General features: G+C 39.6%; 1 protein-coding gene across 2 annotated transcripts in view; it reads right to left on the bottom strand.

The window, feature by feature from the left end:
• Positions 1-14,453, bottom strand: part of NCAM2 (neural cell adhesion molecule 2) — a 514,403-nt gene extending 499,950 nt beyond the window's left edge. For both annotated transcript variants that reach the window (XM_059164507.1, XM_059164509.1), the window contains exon 1: positions 14,131-14,453. In XM_059164507.1, the coding sequence (XP_059020490.1) occupies positions 14,131-14,185 (55 nt within the window). In that variant the 5' untranslated portion in view covers positions 14,186-14,453. The remainder of the gene's footprint in view (positions 1-14,130) is intronic.
• Positions 14,454-19,811: the final 5,358 nt, after the last annotated feature.

Raw genomic sequence — 19,811 nt, 5'->3', positions numbered from 1 at the left:
AACAATATCCACCTGTCAGGTTTGGGGTGGGGGGAAAAAAAACAATGAAAATGAAATAGATTTCCTTTATAAAATTAGCTTCTTTTATTTCATAAGATTCTGGAAGACCAGTGAGGTTTATGTAATTTGTTTTATCCCAAATTTACTACCCCAGCCCTGCCATACATATATACAATCCTTAAACACTGTATAGTGGAAAGTACTTTGAGTCCTCAGAGTCAAAGTATGCCTTTATTCAAATCCCACTTGGCTCCTTCATAGCTATGTGACCTTGGGTAAACTGTTTTATCACACTTTCTCTTAATTTCATTATCTGTACAATTTAAAAAGAAAAAGATAGATAGTAAAAGATGTGTAAACGCATATATTAAGTAAGATCAAGTGTAACAGTTTTCTCAGGATTTCTCCCAAGATACATCCTGTTCACAAAGGAAGTTAGTATCCTTACCTACCATTCTTCAACTTAACAATAGTAAAACTATGCCCAATGTTAGCGGCTTCCTTTTACTGGGACCTGGCAGGGAAAGAGGACTCTTGCCAGCCAGCCAGGGTTCCAATCCCAACGTCGCCACCGGGCAGCTTTGTGAGATTGACAGGTCATTCAAACACCTCAACATCTGTTCCCATCCCCTTCTCTAGAACAGAATCATCTTCACACGTAAGTCTGAAGAATTATAACAGATCACACATACAAAGTACACTGAAATGGCCCACTGTAAGTGCTTAATAAATACTGACTTGTGACACAGTGTACATTCTTTGTCAAAAAGGGCCCCTCAACTCTTCCATGGCAGTCACACCGGACCACAAACTGGTGAGTTTTCTCTCCCTCGTTCCTCAGTAAACGAACACTGAGTCTGATGGAAGAATCAGATACTTCAAGGGAGGCTGACCTTCTCCTCAGCAACAGAAAGGAGCTAATTCATCAGGGGAAATCATGGCGATGGTATTCTCTTCACCAGCCATTAGTTTTGAAGAGTTACTATGACACAATTCTAGCCAATGAGAACTGAGGAAAGTCTCCTGGATGATATATGAGAATTTATCCTTTTTTTCATAATACAAGGCCAGTGACATATTTAATTATCCTTCCTAACTTCAGATTTTACTGAGAAGAACGTGATACATGAAACTGTTGCAAATAACTTCCTTCCATGAAGTCAAGGAAAAATACCCAAAACTAAAGAGAAACATACAGTCCCAACCTGCCTCCGGATGATTTCTTACATGCTATCACAGATTTTTATTTTTAAGTCCATCTAAATATATCCTTTTCTTCTTTGACCCGAAAAACATCCTGAACTGATGTAATTTTATTATGAAAGTATTCAGTAAGTCAACCACAAACAGATGACTTACTGAATTATTCATGACTCCAGTTTTTACAATAAGAGAAGCCATTTAAAAATATAGCTTATATTTAAATATTAATGTTATATAGTCCTGAAAGAATTACACTAACCTGAACAATCAAACTGCCCCACCTTACAACCACCATGAACCCTGTATTTCTAAATCCTGTTGGTTCTCTGTGCTCATCAATATTTAAGGTCCCTAAAAGATTTACTCATTTGCTAATTGGTAGTCACTCACCTAAAGTTTAGCCATTCAAAAGAAATAGCTAGAAAGAGTGGTAAAAAACTGAAACTAAAGCTACTTCTAGTACTTCTTTTTTCCCTTTAGCTATCCCTAGCTGCTTCAAAGGTACCATGTTTCAGTCACAGAAATGAGTTTTAGAACCAAATACTAACTAAATTTAAATTTCAAGTCCTTGACTTATTAGATGCCATTTAAATTTTAGGAAATTCAGTTCCCTCATCTGTAAAATAATTTTCAGAAATCCTATATATGTAGTCAATATAAAAATGAGGTAACCCAGTACTTGGCAGGGGGACTAATAGATTTTTTTTTTTTCTGACATTCTCCTCTTTGCCAAACTGTAACCAAGCTCCGCGGAGCTCTCTTCTCAACTAGGTCTCAACCCTAACCTATAAAGATTTGAATGAAGCACTAACATTATTTTTAACAGTTCAAAGGGGGCATCCCTGGGATGACTTAAAGTGCCTGAGAAAACTCGAGGCTGCCAAAAGACCTTCTTTTTGTTTCAGTCCATACCTTAAGATGGGACTCTTTTCTCCCAACCTCTGTGGGAGGGTAGGAGCCTCACTTTGCTAACCATCAATTAACAAATGCAGGTGGGTTTCAAACAGACCAAACCATTCCTTCCTGCTTTTTGTAAACTTTCACTTCCCTGGCTCCACTGAGCCCCCATATACCTTCCCCCCTATTCCCTCATTGTGCCTTTAGAATACCGGGTCACCTCTGTACCAAGCAAAGTTAAGTTCAGGCCACACTAGGCTCTTTACCTTACTGAATACAATAATAAACTTCCTTTCCAATATGGTGTATTACCGATTAAGATCTGTTCTTAACCACTGTAACTATTGTCTGACTTTGTTTATCTCTGATGTTTCCTTCATTCAATTAACTCATTCAATATTTACAAACAGACACTGTTTATTGAGGACCCAAGGATGTCTGCAGTCCTTCTTTGCTTTGTTGGGCACCTCCTTCTCCTCTGCAGGCATGTCACACTTTATCCCAGCTCTTCAAGGTTTGACCCCACCACCCCTTCCCTCATTACTGTTTAGCTGATGAATTACCCTTGAAATAAAACAGGGATTGATCTTTACTAACAGTATTTACTCTCCTTTCTCATTCTTAGCTCCCTGTATGCCTTTCTGCTCAGGAGTCAGAATGTGTTCTGGAATCACTATTAGTCAAAGACAATTTATACTTCTTAGGACAACCTCCCTTCTCCTATCACACATCCACATTTAGGTACATCACCTGAGATGTGGAGACATCTAAATGAGATGCCTTCTGAGAGGCAGCCAAACAGGAAGAGAGAAGGGAAAGGTAACTAACAAGTAAGTCCCCTTCCCCACCATAGTCAATAATGTCAAACCTTTTCAAAAAATTTTTTTAAAGATTTTATTTATTTATTTGACAGAGGGAGATCACAAGTAGGCAAAGAGGCAGGCAGAGAGAGAGGGGGAAGCCGGATCCCTGCTGAACAGAGAGCCCGATGCGGGGATCCATCCCAGAACCCTGAGATCATGACCTGAGTCGAAGGCAGAGGCTTAACCCACTCAGCCACCCAGGTGCCCCAATGATGTCAATCCTTTGATTTTCCTAGCAAGAAGGAGGGACATTCTCCTTGAAGAAGTCATCTTTCACCAAATAATCTATTAATGCACAGGGTAGGATGGAGGGTATTTTTAATAAAATGTTTCATACAATAGAAACAGAACAAGGACTTGAAAGAGAAAATACATTAGCAACTTAGGGTATTTTATAATTATTCAGGATTCTGTACTAAGTATTCTGTATGAAGTATTATTTAAATATCATGAGATAAATAGAGTTGAATACTTCCTATCCACTTTGGATATGGCTGTGTAAGTTTTTAGTAAAGCACAGAGAATGGCATAATATCCTTTAATAACCTGTGCTGAGTTTTGTTGCTAAACTGCAGACCATGCACAATGTCCACAGAGGTAAAATGCATTACCTTGGGGCTTATAAGGGGGCTATGAAATAAAAGGACTCAAATGGATAACCAATTAAAGTGTTTATAAATTATGTGAAATTTAAGGAGGGAAATGAAAGTTAAAACATGGATGAATCAGAAGCAGTGGTCATATCTCTAATTGCAAACTGTGTTTCAAGTTAGAAGTGGCATACAAAATACTGGCAACATTAGTAGGCTAATGGAAGGGAGACAAATAAATACGTGATAAAGACATTCAAGAGTACCTGAAAATGTATTCTGTCCAATTAACTTAAACACTCTTACCACTGAAATCTGACATAGAAAATATCATAATATCATGACAAAACATGGCTAACGGACAAGAGAGCATGTTTTTGGTTAAATTGAATTTCATTTTTTGTAAAAGAAACAAAACCCAAGTGCCTATGAAAAAATATGGCAAAATACTCTTATCTTGCTTGTCTTCCCATACATACAGTTTAGAATTGGCTTCCAATAATCATTGACTGAATAATCAACTTTTAATTAACCCCAGGGATTATCTTGATTTTTGAGGACTTTAAATACTTGCTCTATTGACAAATCAGACATTTACTATTGACAATATCTAATCTGTTTAATTATACCCTTATCAACATATTATATCTCCCTCATTTATTTCTATGTAGTGAAGACTCAGAAACCTCAACAATGTAATGGTCTCCTATGTCCCAGATAAGGCTTCAAAATAAGAAATCTTATAGCAAGATTTAAAAGTCTGCTTTATTCCCTAATTTATTTTTAGTTCAGGAGGTAAGACAGGTCATCTTTTCCTTCCCTTTGACTGGATTATTTTATAGATACTCAAATATTTATTGAAGGCCTATCATATGCAGTAGTGATATAAACAAAATTTTTAAAACAAATACCCAAACCAACAGATAATATATTCTCAACAGTCAAAACTAAATATATTTTTAGTTAGTTTGTTTTACTCCTGCTGGGTAATATTTAAATATTCATTTAGCATATATTTACTAAACATATACTATGTTTCAAGAATACACATAAGAATTTACAGTGAACTCCCTAACCGAGTACATTGTATTTAATGGCAAGCCAGCATGGAAAGGTGTTCTTGCTCTCAGAGAGTTCAGACAGAAGATCACATACAGTTACAATGAAGTCTGACATGCAGAATTCAGGTATATTACCATCCATGACTGGGTGTTCCGTGTTTTACACACTGGCCAGGGATTACTCTGTGTGTGTGTGTATGTGTGTGTGTGTGTTTTGTTTGTTTTTGTTTGTTTGTTTTTTACTTTTCACTTACAGGGATTACTGTATATTTGTTGAGATTACGAAAGATGTCTTCAGTGATAAAATGGCTAAACTGAGTTTTGAAGAAAAACAACAGAAATTGTCCAAGCAAAGAAGGTTAGGAAAACTGTAAAATACATGAGCTATGTTGACACAGGGCCCAAATCTGGGAATTTCAGAAATGGTGCAAAAGTGTTTGGTGTACATAGTAATAAGAATGAGGCTAAGAAAACAGGATCCTGCAAGTGAATAAAAGGTAGAAGTCTTAACAGTTCTAAGTCAGGAACTCCCAAATAAGTCAAGTGAAAGGGAGTCCTCTAAAATGAACAGCATGTATCTTGTAAATACAGTCCAAAAGTAACTTTGAAGAGCAGAGTAACATAAATTATCTACTGTACCACTAAGTTATTTCTGAAAACTGCTCCATTAATAGGAGTAAAATATATTTCTGTGAAAGCACAGGCATTGTTATAGGAAAAATGCTGCATCTAGAATAAAATATTTGTATCAAGTTCTAAGCCAACCATTTTTCAAGTCTTTCTTCTTGGACAAGTAATTTGACCTCTTCAAGGTTCATTTTCTTCTTCTCTAAATCAGGAATACTACCTACATTTCAGGGTAATTGTGGGACTTTAAGTAGGTAAATTTAAGTTGACCATCAAAGTTGTTGTTATCTAATATGTCTTAGTATATATACATTTGAAATCATTAAATTCTACAATGTAACTCTAACCCTTTGATAATTCCGAAGTTTAACCTAGTTTAAAATATTAGTATATAATTTATACAATAGGTAGGACAGAACCAGAGATTCTGTGAGATAAGTGCATTTTAAAAAAATGAACAGGATTGAAAATGTACTTAATTTCAGCAGGCATTAGAAACATTAGAGAATTATAAATGGTTTACATAAGTAAATACAGAAAATTTAAATAAAACAGGTCAATATTGATCAGTACTTTGACATATTATGGCATATACTTGATGTTATATTTTAATTTTTACATAATCTGTGTTTCACATTTCTCTCATTGATGACAGAATGCTATTATTATAATATAAAGTTGCAACTGCTCCGCTCTGACAGTATATTCAATATTTGTCATTAGTAAATGATAATAATCAGAGATAAATTAAGGAGGGCAATAAATATAAAAGTAATCAGAAAAAAGTAGTACCGTAGTTATTAAACAGCTAGTTGAGAATGGACAAGCTACAATATTAGAAAAACTGTCCACAACACTCATTAATACGTAAAACAAAGTCTATGTGTGCTTATTTTCTTAAATTAGGATGTACTCTACTGTAAGTCTTAGCTTTATTACATCGGTTTATTTTACAAGTAGTGGCATGCACTTCTATGCTAAAACCATATTTGCATCCCTGGAAAACGCTGGTGTCTGCAAAATTATGCAGTAAAAAATATCATGGCTTATGGGAAAAGACAGGATTAGAGGTCAGAGCATTCCAAACCTACAGAAATGTGTAACCAAGCACTAACAACTACCATAACAATCTTAATGAAAATACTAGCACAGTTAAATCTCTAACGCTGCTTGTATCTAGTATTTGCATCTTCTTTCGAGATACAAGGCCTGAAGGGCATTCACTTTAAAATGAAAACTATGATCCAGGGTGCAGCCCTTAAAAAAGTAAAAACAAATACATCATTTTAACAAAGGAGAAAGTGATTTCCAGTTTTCTTAGCAGCAATCTCAGTATTCCCAGATATGTACTATACCGGAAATCAAGATGGTTCTTAAACTGCTAAACAAACAAATACTCACAGTAAAGAAAAGCACTTGAGTTGATTTTTCATATTTTTTATTAACATCTTTATAGAAAGCTAAGGCTTTCTCTTTAATAGTGAGAAAGCTTGCTCTTGATCACTTCAAAAATGAGTGGGCTGAAGAAGTGGTATATGGAACAACACAGTTCCTGCATCAGCCCCCTATTAACCAATCCTGTATCAAAGAAACACACAAAGAAACAGAATTGTGTCTTCAATACATAGGATGCACATTAGCGGCAACTTTGGGTGTCAGCCACAGAACATGCGTAATAGCGCAAGGCCAAGCTGACACTCTCCGTCTCAAGACATCATCTATCAAAGGCGATTTTTATCAGGACTAAGTGAGACAATGAGTGAGAATGTCCACCTGGCACACAGGAGGCACTCAAAAATATTAGTTCCCTTGAAGACGAACAGAAACAATGTCCACGTCTGTATATTTCATATCAAACATTTTTGGTTTTTGATTTTAGTTTAGCTATTTTCATTTTTTTAAATGTTCTTATTTCTTCATGTTTTCTTTTGTTTCCCCACAATTAAAAAAAAAGGGGGGGGGAGCTACGCATAAGCAGTGGAAATGAATGAAGAATATATAATAAAAGCAAATTTGACCTAAATGCTTTTGAAATTTTACTCAAAGTTCCAGACATACACCTATCAAATAATTTTAGCACAAACAGCGATGGTAGAACAAGAGAACAAAGCTAAATAAAAGTGGAGAAAAATTCTGAAATGAAAAGACCAACAGTTGGCCTTTCCAAAGTTGCTGATGACATTTCCATCTAGACTCCACTTGTACTTGAAACTCAACGTATCAATGTAGAAAATTACAAACAAGCAAAACAAGAACACAAACCCTTCTCACCTAAAATAAGTGGTCTTACTTATCTATTTCCCTATTTCTATTAAGATAACCATTCTTTCCATGAAAAGGCTTAAAATTTCAGGTACAACCTGCCTCCCAATCTCCCAAATCGAATGTCTTATTAAGAGTCATTAATTTTTTCAAAGAAACATAAGACATGAACCCTCAACTCCTTTTTCATTTCCCTCTGGTAGGCCCCATGCCTGGCCAGGAGACTTCAAAACAGAACAAAATGTTAAGCATGTTCTTTTCCTGCTGAAACAATGGCTCCTGATGATCTACACCTAGCCTGACTCAAGACCTTCATGACTCTAAGTCCCATCAATATTTCCATAATCAAGTCCAACAACTCACCTTTCCGAATTCTTAATGAATTGGATTATTTCTGTTCTCTGAACATTTAGGGCATCCTTTCTCACAATATGCTCACCTGTTGCTAACTCTTTGTCATATCTCCTCCCTCTTCCATGTTGAATCCCCTTCTGTTTCAGTGAATGGCAAGGTAGTGCCCTGGTTAAAAGGGCAAGTCTTTCGTACATGTCCTGAGTTCACATGTTTCTTTCCTGGCTATGCAACCTTAGACAGTTATTTAAATTTTCTGTGCCTCACAGAAAATTTTCTGTGCCTCAAGTGTAAAAAGGGAAGAGTAAGATGATAATAACTAGAGGGCTGTTGAACATATTAAGCTACTTAAACCAATGTAATGTGCTTACAATAGACCCTGGCAGTTAGCAAACATTCAACAAATTTTAGCTCTTTCTAGGTGTCGAATTCTTATGGGCTTCTTTATACCCCTTAATTTTTAATTAATTATATATCTTTTCTCATTTTTCAGCATTTTGTTGACCAGTTTATTGATACCTCATATGCTTAATTGGCTTTTATATTTTTTGCCTTCTCAACTATCAGCATTGGATTCTATGCACTACCCTTCCACACACCTGCAAATTTTCAAACAAAACATTAAATACATTTAAAAAATAGGCATTGAATTAGAAATGAGAAAATCTAATCTTGAATCCAAATAACTCCTAACTATAACTGATATAGGCAAATCAGGTAATTCTTCTGCATTTCAATTTCTTCCACCATAAAATAGTTAATAGTCCTTTGGATTCTTGCTCATCGTTCCTTACAAGGAAGTGAACACACTTTGAGCCAGTGGTCTATGGGGTTACAAAATGGTGGCATTATGCTCATTGTTAAGTCCTGAACAAGTATTTGTTAATTGATTAACTGACAAAATGGCATAAAATTTAAACATTACTATTATTCTGAGCTGAAGAAATGTTAATATTTTTAAACTGCTGAAAAAGTTTGGTGTTCAGGGAACTGAATTAAGAGTTTAGAGACGATAGCTCTCGCTACTATTCGGATCTTTAGTAAATCACTTATCCTAATTGTGTGCCCACCCTAAGCCTCTCCAGACTCATATCAACCTGGTGCTGGCCCATAAAAGGGATCTGTGATACAATAAGAAACCCATTCCTCAAGACTCTTTACTGCCATCTGCTGGAAAATTGTGAAAATAAATATGCATTCTATCACTACACCCATGAGTGGCGCCCCCTGGAGTTGTTCACCGCACAATCTATATAACCATTCCTAGGAATGCTGCTGAATAAGGTGTCTGAGGCACTATAGGCATTCAATAAATGTTTGATAAATGAGTAAATGATGAATGAGCCACCATTATCAATGAATTAAATTATCTCTGCCCCACATAATATTTGTTTTTATTCATAGAGAAGTTTGTGATGACTTTAAAAAATTGAATAAATGAGATGTTTTTAAACCACGGCAGATTTGTCTGTATTTATAATATACCTCTGGCACAATCGGGTTGACATTTTAGAGGAGCCCTACAACATCTGAGAATTTAAGTTACTCTTTCAAAGTCAAGAGACTTAATGGTCTAAATCTTCTGATTTCAAATCCAACATTTTCTCCCCTTTTGTGCTATTTTTAATAACAAAATGGAGCCAAGAAAATTCTGACCAACTGACCTGAAATCCTTAAAACTGTCATTTATTGATTGTTACGCTTCTAAATACTCTTAAACTTCCTTATCATACCTCTTAACTATTTAAACTCAGACAAGTCTGTTGCATTAGATCAAGGCTTTCTAAAATGCCTTGTAATGGTTGATGAACTGTTAGTGACCCAAGTGAATATGTGACACGAGGAAGTACGTTGATAGTCATTTGGAATCAGCACTATTATAACTATAACTTTGTAAATAGTTAAAAGTTATTAAAATATTTTAAATAATGCCATATAGAAGCACTTTTATTTGCTGAACAATTAAAGATACCTTGGCCCTATGAAGCTCAGGAAGATTACATTTAATGAAAGCATACAAGCACTGGTGGTATCTCAAAGTGTTCTCATAGCATACAATTTGGAAAATTAAAGCTATTTTATAATATTTTAAATAGGTCCATCCTTAGCATAATTGGGAGAGTATTAAGGGCACAGGGAATTTAGAATCTAGATTAATAAAATTTGTAAAACAATGATACCCCTTTATCAGAATATTAAAATTATTAAATTAATTTTGCATACACCAACACCCAGAGGACTCATTTAATTCTGGACCAAAACCAAAACAAACAAACAAAAACAAAAGCAATTCAAACTTGCGCTACCACTTATCAATCCCTTTCTTCACGCTTTCGAAAGTTCACTGCTATGAGAGTGACTCTGAAAACAGATAAATTAAAATCATTTCCCAAATGTCAAAAGCCGGAGAGAGCAACAGACTAGTTCCTTGGGGCCTTCTGATTGGCAACCTTGTTTCCATTCCCATTCCTGCCTCCCAAGGAAATAGACAAAAACAAATGACACTGTTAGGCTTGGTTACCAGCCTCCATTTCTATAGCGCATTTCTCAGTCCCATTACAAACTAGCTCTCTGTATGAAAGAAAGCCATTTTATTTACTAAATTATATGAAGTTTGACTTTCTTTTTGTACTGAATGAGGTTATTTTCTTCCATTAATTGCTTCTCTAATGGGACATTACCTCTGGAAGAACATTAGCCCACTGTGCCATTGAAAAGACTCCCTGGACCCCCGGGGGGCCCACCACCTTCCCTTCTTGCTCTTCTCCTGGGCTCCAGTTCAGCACTAGAAACCGAAGTGGTCAAATGCACTGTTTAACTCCTTTGACATAAAGCAGGAAAGGAAATCCTCTGGGTGGCTCATTGACAGTAACGGTATTAATTCACACAGCCTGTCTTCTCTAAGTGCAAATGCATATGGAGTTGATTCAATAGAAATGTTCCAAAAGAGGCTGATATCAAAGAATTAGAGCAGAGTAGATTAAAACGGACATGAGAGAGGCTGTCTGTGAACAGCCTACACTGAAGACAGGTTCGCGGAGACCTTCCTATAGAAATGAAACTCGCAGTCACCCACACACTAGGAGTCACCCACACACCCACACTTCCTGTAGAAGTGAAACTAACAGTCACCCACACACCCACACATACACACCCCCACGCTTTATTTTTAGAAGGTACAGGTCTCTAATGAACAATGACTTACTAATACTTCACCAGAAAGAGAAAATGTAAGCAGAGAGCCTTAAGTTCAACGAATTAACTGGGCAATTCACCTCCCCCTCCCCATGACTTTGGCTTAGCAGCACATACGTATTACAGTTTGGGAATTGGGTTTACATAGATCCAAACAGCAAATACACTGTGAATCACAGACTCAGGTTATTACTTGAGATTTATGATGATGGAGACTGTGAACAAGTTTTGAATACAAAGAAAATTAATAGCAGAAGTTAAGAGTTATAGAATCTCCTTTCAGTTGACAATTAAATTCAGACTTGACAATTAAATCCCAACCTTACTTCATTAGATATTAATCTTGCAGTGGAAATGAGAGACTTTTTAAAGGCGTATTCCTGCTGTAATAAAAAAGGCTTTCACTACAGTAGAACAATAATGTTGTGTTGAAAGTTAGAACTATTAGACCTTGTTAGCTAATTATGGTATTGGCATCCACTTAAGTTGCTCAGTTTTTCACTTCTGTCATTTTCTGCTGCTCAACTGCAGCAGTTCAAAACGTTTTGACTACTTAAAAGGGAATACATCATCATTGCCTTTCCCCAGTCTAACTGCACACTACTTTCCAAAGCAATAGCTTCAATCATGCTTCATAAAATCCCCTGCAAGTATATTGTTGGAAACATAAATCAGCAAGCTGGGATTTTAGTATTTCTAAGGTTAGCCCAGGGATCACGAACTGGAGGCTTTTCCATGGCCCCATTTCTAAAAGAATAAACAAAATTATGAGTTGCACTAGATCCCTTTTTTTCAAAAACTGCTCCAGTGGTGTGTCTGATACTTGCTTCTGCATCCTTAATTGGAGGACAAAACACTGGCATAGGAGAATCGGACTCCAAGATCAGGATTGCTGTTTCCCAGCATCTCTGACTTCATTAGGAGACAGGGCACAGAAGTACTGCATGTTCAGTTTCACAAAAGCTAAGTCTCTCTGATGTGCATCTATGCCTCTATCAGTGCCATGCATTTTTAAATCGCACTAGATAGAGAGATCTTCCGAATGATGTTCCCCTCCTCCCCTGTTTCATGACAGTGAATATAGGCCCTTTCAGGCATGCTTTAATTTTAGAGCCCTTCTTTACAATTACCCTGCTTTCTGAATTATAAATTAGGGGAATCCCAAATTTCAGGTATGTCACATATAGAGACCTACATTAAATTGTGCCTGCGTATAATATTTAAACATTCCTAGATTTCTCTTTTGTCCCCCAAATTCCAACACACTTAGTGTCTATAAATGTAAATTCACAGACTCCACCATTGAGACATATTTCTTTTCCAAACCACCCCTAATGTAATCATAAGTCTGCATAAACTTGCTTTCTATTATGTCCCCATCTTACTCCACACTAGCTACACTCAGTTAATTGCAGTGGTATTTTAACTGCAATTTTCAGGAACTCCTTCTTAGGATTCACTAATACCTGTCTATGTTATAAATGAACAGTTAAACATAATCAGCAGCTCTGCAAAAATGAAAGCAACATATCTGTAGGGCATAAAGTATAAGTTGATCTTTGCTATAATAGTGATTTAATTGACTGGGCTACAATCAGCTTCAGATGGATATATCTGCAATTTTTCTATGACTGAAATTTTGCATACTCTATATTATCAAGGGGAAATGAGCAGCATCTTACCAAGACACTTTATAAACTACAGCAACATTCAGTATTTGCATTCTGATTTCTGAGCATAAAATCTGCATCCAATCATGTTTCATCAGCCATTAACACTATATAGCTTTAGGGAGGTGAGGGCAGAGAAAGGAAGGCTTCATATCCAAAATGTCAAGCCCTGCTGAAGAATGATAGAAGGACCCAGTGAGTGTGGAAGAACAGAAACAACCATTTCTGATTTTTAAAATGGAGTTCTACCACCCCCTGCTGGACCAAATGAGCAACACCGAAGAGGCTAGAAAATGCTTAGAATTGAATATAGTGGAGATATTTTAACTTGTCTTGTAATTTATGTTTTCTCAAAAAAAAAAAAACAAACAAACAATTTTCATGCCATACTAATAATATAACACTCTATGCAATTATTACACATCACAAAATTACAGCTATTTTCTTTTTTCTTTAAAGACTTCCACCAAGGTATGTTTTAGCATTTTGTGTTCCCAATTAAATGTCCAAACTTGTCTGGACAGTTGAAAATGTTTCCATTTATTATAAATATATTTCATGTGAACGTGAACTACCCAAACAAAGCAAGATAAATTCAGATCTACCTCTATAGAGACAAATAGAGGTAGCTTCCACAAATTCTCTCAGGTTATTCTAGTAAGCTATTCAATCCGCCCCCCCCCCCCCCGGGAGATAAAAATCTCACCAGTTCTCCACAAGCTAAAACATCCCTTACAGGTGGAATTACAATCTGACGCTATACAAATTTGCAACCTTGATGGATTAACAAGGGTGGGGGGTGCTGAAAATGAATGACTGCAACACATGCCTAGTTTTATCCATCTGCCGTCTTACACACAACATCCATGGCCCCTCTCTTAGTTTCAACAGAAATAAACCATCATCGTTCACTTCCTAGCCAGGGATGGGGGTCTTGGGAAAGGGGGGGGGGGGAAGAGTCTCTAAGAATTCAATTTCTTGCACACGAGAGATGTGTCACACACGAGTTTAATGCTGATAGTTTTTGCTGCTTGTGTAAAACATCGTCGTTCCCCTTCCCTCCTCAGCCTCAGATATTTAACTGCTAATACACACCCACATGCTCATCCAGTTTTTGATCATGAAAATCCGAGCAAGCCAAGATCCCAGAAAAAGAAGCAGTTTGCCTCGATCTCCTGCTCCCCGATGCCAGCCTCCAGTTCTGGGTTTCGTCTCATTTAAGGGTTCCACAGAACAGATACGATTTTTAGCGGCAGCTCCAATAAACAGTGAACATCACCCTACCAACGACCGTAACTGGAACTTTGGTTCGTTCATTTCATTCTCCCCGTGCCTCCCCCTGCCCCCGTCGGTCGGGTGGAAGGGGTGAAGGGGGAGGGAAAGTACAAGCAATCAAGCACCACACTCCTACCTTGCCCGCTACTGACAAGCAACCCGAGCAGGTAGAAGGAGAGGAGGAGGCTCATGTTCAGGACGTGACACTGGAGGACAGTTCCAAAGTTATTAAGTCCAGCCCTGGAGAGAGAACCTTCCGCTGCCACGGCCGCCCCAGCTAGAGCCGCCGCCGCTCCCGGGGTGCCCCAGCCGCCCGCAGCCCGCGCGCTCCTCCTCGCAAAGTGACTGCAAGCTCCGCTCCTTGCCGCACTATATCCAGGCAGCGGCGGCGGCGGCGGCGGCGGCGGCGGCGGCGGCAGCAGCAGCAACAGCAGCAGCGGCCGCCGCGGCGGCAGCAGAGCCGGGCGGGGAGGGGGGGCGGGGGCGGGGGCGCGGGGAGGGGAGGCGCGGCCGAGGTGTATCCCTCCGCGCCGCACGGCGGCCGCTTCTCCCGAGACGCGCGGCCCCCAGGATTCGTCCGCAGTCGAGCTCGGGAAGAGCGGGTTCGGGTCCCGGGGCCTCCAAGCTCGAGGGGCCGGCCGCGGTCGGGCTGGCACGAGCACGTCTGCGAGTGGCGACCGCACGCTCGGCCTCACGGAGACCCGCACGTTGGCAGCCGCCCCTGGGCCGCGGAGGGAGGGCAGCCTGGAGCGCCTGCACCGCCGCCGGGCCAGTTCGCCGAAGTGGGCAGCTGGAGCCGCTGCTGATGCTGCGGGCGGCCGCCCCGGCCCCGGGCTCTACGCGCGCCCGGATTTAGCGGGAGTGGGGACTCTGAGGGCGGGGGTGGGTGCTGCCGCGTTCATTTCTCCAAGGGCGTGGGAGGGGAAGGATTCTGTCTCTCCCAGGCCTTCCCTCTCGCTGAACCCTTCGGCAGCCTGCCCGCGTCCCACGCTTTCCCCGCTGCCGCGGGAAAGGGGAAGCCGTGGTCCTCTAGTGTCTACACTGCCTGTCTCCGGTGGTAGAGGGTAGGGTGTTTCTCCTCCACGTCGACCCACTGCCGTTCAGAGCAGGTACTTAAGGGAGAGAGATTGGGGAGGGGGCGAGATGTTGGAGCGGCTGCGTTAAACTCGGCTGTCGGCGTTAGCCGCGTCCTTGGACACGTCCAAAGTCCCCCCTAGCCCCTCTCTGCGAGCTCCGCCTTGGGTCCCCAGCGCACAGCACCGGCCAGGTCCCCGAGAGGAGGGCGACGAGGGAGGTCCTGGAAAGGTGCAAAGATGAGTTGCGCGGGGATTCGTCCCCAGCCCGCCCGGCACCCGTGCACACACCTGCGTGTGCGCGCATGTGAAATGGACTGATGGAGCCGTGGCGAGCTCCCAGAACTAACTCTCCTCCTCTGAAGGTTGGGGTGTACCCTTCTTTTTCCTGGAAGGCTAAAAAAGGTTTGTCAGTGCGATGTCAAGCCTGCGGCAAGAGCGAGCCAGCGGCAGACACTCCCTGGCCCCCGGGCCCTGGTGGGTCGGCCTGGGTCAGAGCGCCGGGCTGGAACTGACAATGGATCCTTCCTTCTGCACAGTTGTTCTGGTTCCTTAGGGTACTCAACTGCCTCACCTCTCACCCCGCGAGACCACTGGCCATTTCCTTATTAGTGAGGATGAGAAGTGGGAAGTAGGAGGGAATAGAAATACTGTAGAGCTAAAAATCCAGCCCCCCCACCCCCACCCCTTCGGCGCGAACCGCCCTGCAAAACACACACACACACACACACACACACACACACACACACACCGGGATTTGATGCTGAAATGCAGGTTTTCTTGCTTCAGGGAGTCCAAAGGGATAGAAAGGAGCTAGCAGGGACAGAGGAGTTACTGTCTGCGATTTGTGTTCCTCAGGCAGAATGCAATCTTCTTACCCAGAAGATTCACTTACTTGGCATCTGGAATGGGTTTTTGAGATGAGTGGAGGCAAAGGCAGCTGTCAACATCCCTGATGGCTGAAGTCTAACCAATGGCTCTCTCAGAACCTCTCAGTTTGAGAACCTCCTCTTTCACTTGGTTTTATAGTAGTATATTTAGGAAAATGCGTTTAGGAAGTTCTTTTGTCAAAGCTCCCTCCTCACACCCTTTCCTCAATCTGAGAGGCACCAACTGTACTTAAGTAAGGTCATTGTCAGCTCTTTGCAGAAAAGTGTGGAAACAGCACATTTATAGGTGTGAAAATGTCTCCTTTATTTTCACCAGTTCTTGATTTCTGTAAGGAGTCAAGACATGCTACACACACACACACACACACACACACACACACGGGGTCGCTGAAGAAATTTGAATATATACTACTTGTGCCAATTAGCCTCTTCACTGCAAAACCTGAAATTTTCAGTGTGACACCAGAGTGGTCAAGTGTGCAAGACATACAAATACACACACACACACACACACACACACACACAAACACGGGTCAATCTTGACGGTTAGATTTCCCTCTTTATTTTTGGAAGTCGAATTACATTTATTTCAGACAAAGGGTTGAACCATGCCAGAGGAGAATTTCACTGGTACCCTTTAAGTTAATTTAGCTATTAATTCTTCTCAGAATATGGTGGAGGGACGAGAGAAGGTAGCAATAATCTATCAGATATTAATGAAATTTCTGAGTAGAGATTTATATCATAAGACCATGTACAAACTATCTGTGAGAGAGAACGGGAAAGAAAGAGAAAGTGAGTATGGGTGTGTATGGGTGTGTATGGGTGTGTGTGTACCTGTGTGTATGGAAACAATGAAAAAAATAAAGCACTGATACTCAGGAATATACAAAGGCAATGTAGGTATTGGTCCTACCCTCAATTTGCTAATAGTGTTAGTGAATAGATCAAGAATAAACACAAGATTCGATCATATTAATCAGGCTGTGAAAATGTCATAAGAGAAAAACTGTTATTGAGGCACAAGAGGAGGCGATCATTCCTGAATAGAGGATTGAGAAAGGCTTTAGGTAGCTTTGAAGAAAGGAGAAATTAGATGGGTAGAGACATGGGTAGGACAGAGAGGAGATTAAACAGAGCCTGGGGATGTGAAAGCACACAGCTTGTGTGGAGAACAGAGAGAAGTCTAATTTGGAAAAAGTACAGTGTAAAATATAAATATTGGATGGAGTTGGAAAAGGGGTCTGGGACCATGTTATGCTAAAATATCATAATAGTAATTACAACCTCTCAGAATAGAAGCCCGGACATGCATGGTCAGGAGGAGCCAGAATGGCTGCCCTTCCATCCTTGAGGCATAAGCTGTGAGTTGTGAACCCATGGGAAGATTATCAACACAGGCTCTCAGGGGTTGTATGTATAGTTAGCCTGCGTTTATGTTGCCAGAAGGTCTCGAGAGCAGGGTGACACACACTCAAAGAAAACCTTCCCACATTTGCTTAAACTGCTTCTTAGCCCAAAGAAGAAGTACCCCTCCAGGACTCCATCAGAAGCACACCCATCCCCCAATGCACTGACAAAATGATGCACGACCTGACATTTGCCTTGGTCAGGTCTGCTCCACAACAGATTGCCAGTGTGAGGACAACTTGTAGAAAAATTACCTTCGCCTACTGCAGACACATGCTTCTCGCGTGCAGACACAGTGCTAATTACCTAATGTCCCGAATCTCTGAACGTGACTAAGCCATGTGTACTGGGCAGGAGATAAAAGGTATAGGAATGCATCCTTCCTCCTTTATATGACTTATAATTACACTGAAGACAAATGATCATAGTGTCCATCTACCTGAGGAAATGTTTCAGAGGTTTAGCTGGGGGTTTAGTTATTCCATTTATAAAAATAAGAGAAAGTTGAACAGGATTCAGGAAGCTATGAAGAGCGAGTAATAAGAAATATCAACAGGACTGGATGCATGGTTAAATGAAAGCAGATAAATTTGTTTCAAAGGAATCAATAAAATGAACATGAAGGAGTAGCAGAGAGATAGAAAACGATAAGGCGCATTATGTGTGGAAATTATCTTCTCTGGGAATTCTACCTCTTCCATCTGTAACCGGTTCTTGCAAAAGGTATGCAGGTCTACAATCCACACATAGATCCCAGGCATGAATGGTGGGTTGTGGGCAGGATTTAAACATTATTTTGGTTTGCATATTTCTGATGTTATTTTTGTTTAGTCTCTGTTAACAGGATTCACGTGTGTTAAGATCATACTATGAGCAAATGGGACAGTCTGTGTGTTCATTTATATTTTTGAAATGTCATAAACCATTATACCCATTCATTTACTTGTCTAGAAAATTGCCTGTTTTGACTTTTTTTTTATTACCACAAAGGAAAAAAAAAATCACTGTATATGTAGGCAGATAGCCTGAAACCTCTATAAATATATTATCCTGCTACTGCTTTTCCTTCTCCATTAGCGCTGCTTTTCCTAACAGTCATGCCTTTGAAAATCATTTCAACTCTCTTGATACAACAGTACTTTAGATGGTTTGCCAGGCTATTTGTGAGCATCTGACGGTAGCTACTGTAGCAGTAGAATTTAGATTTTTAACACCTTCCTTTGTAAATGCTTTACTTTCTTAGCCATCCTATTTGAAATTAAGAAACAGAAGGGAGAGATTTATGACACTTGAGGCACCCTAATTGTCACTGATTCTTACTTTTTAATTTCTTTCAAGATACATGGGGTCATTTTCCTTCATGGCTACTTCATGTTCCCTCTGGGCAAATAACTGCTCACTTCGCCCTGAAATTATGCAATAATTGCCTATAATTTGCCACTTGCCAGAATAATATTTTCTTAACTCCAAGGAGTATTATATTTTTCTCCGCCAGGGCATTCCCGGCAAATATAATGATGGACAGAGCAGATACGGTAACAGACCTGTAACACCTTGACAAAACAGTGATTGACATAACTTCGAGAATAGAGTTGGGACAAAATGAGGCAGGAAAAAGGAACCAAGCGGTAGCTAGCAATGAACCTGCTTGATATGACAAGGATCATAATGGGAAGAGCTGGTTGCCCAAATATTGATCACAGCACTCAGAAATCATATTTTTTGTCCATAGGTAGTATTGACCAAGGTGATGTCTACACAAATCCTATCCTATGGAGGGCAGTTATTACATCCTAGATAACAGCAAATCCTTCATATCTGGCAAGTGATCCCATAGATGTATAGGTTTGAGAGGAAACAGAACATTAACCAAATATATTTTGGCAGGACAAATACAATAGGTAGTTAAATGTGAAAATCTCTCACTGCATATTTGGTTGTTTCCTTAATAGAATTATGTTTCTGTTAATTTTCAAGTTGGATAAGCAATTCTGCTACTAATAGACAAAATACTGGTAGCAACAAGATTCCCTCTTACATGTCCACAAACCATTACTAGTGTCCCTAATAATTAACCAATGCATATTATTTGAATATACACATTCTTTTATTTTAATGAGAATTATTTAAGTTAAAAACACTTGTATTTTATGTTAATGAGATGATCCTCACTCATTAAAAAGTAATGATGCATTTTCCCTACAACCGTTTTTAATCATTAGTCCTCATATTTAAATGAATATGTACTTAATACCTGTTACAGATTTAATAACCTACCTAAAACTGAGGAACTCAACACCTAAGGAAGAAATTGACCTGGCAACATATAAATAAGATAGAGAAATGAAACAATATATCTGTACATGCTTTATTGCCAATTAGTATTTATTTACTATTCCCAACTTCCTACATTCTGATAATTAAAAAATTAGAAATGTCTATAC

The sequence above is a fragment of the Mustela lutreola genome, chromosome 2, assembly GCF_030435805.1.
Source record: "Mustela lutreola isolate mMusLut2 chromosome 2, mMusLut2.pri, whole genome shotgun sequence".
In the NCBI taxonomy this organism is placed as follows: Eukaryota; Metazoa; Chordata; class Mammalia; order Carnivora; family Mustelidae; genus Mustela; species Mustela lutreola.
This window is presented reverse-complemented; position numbering and strand designations above follow the sequence as displayed.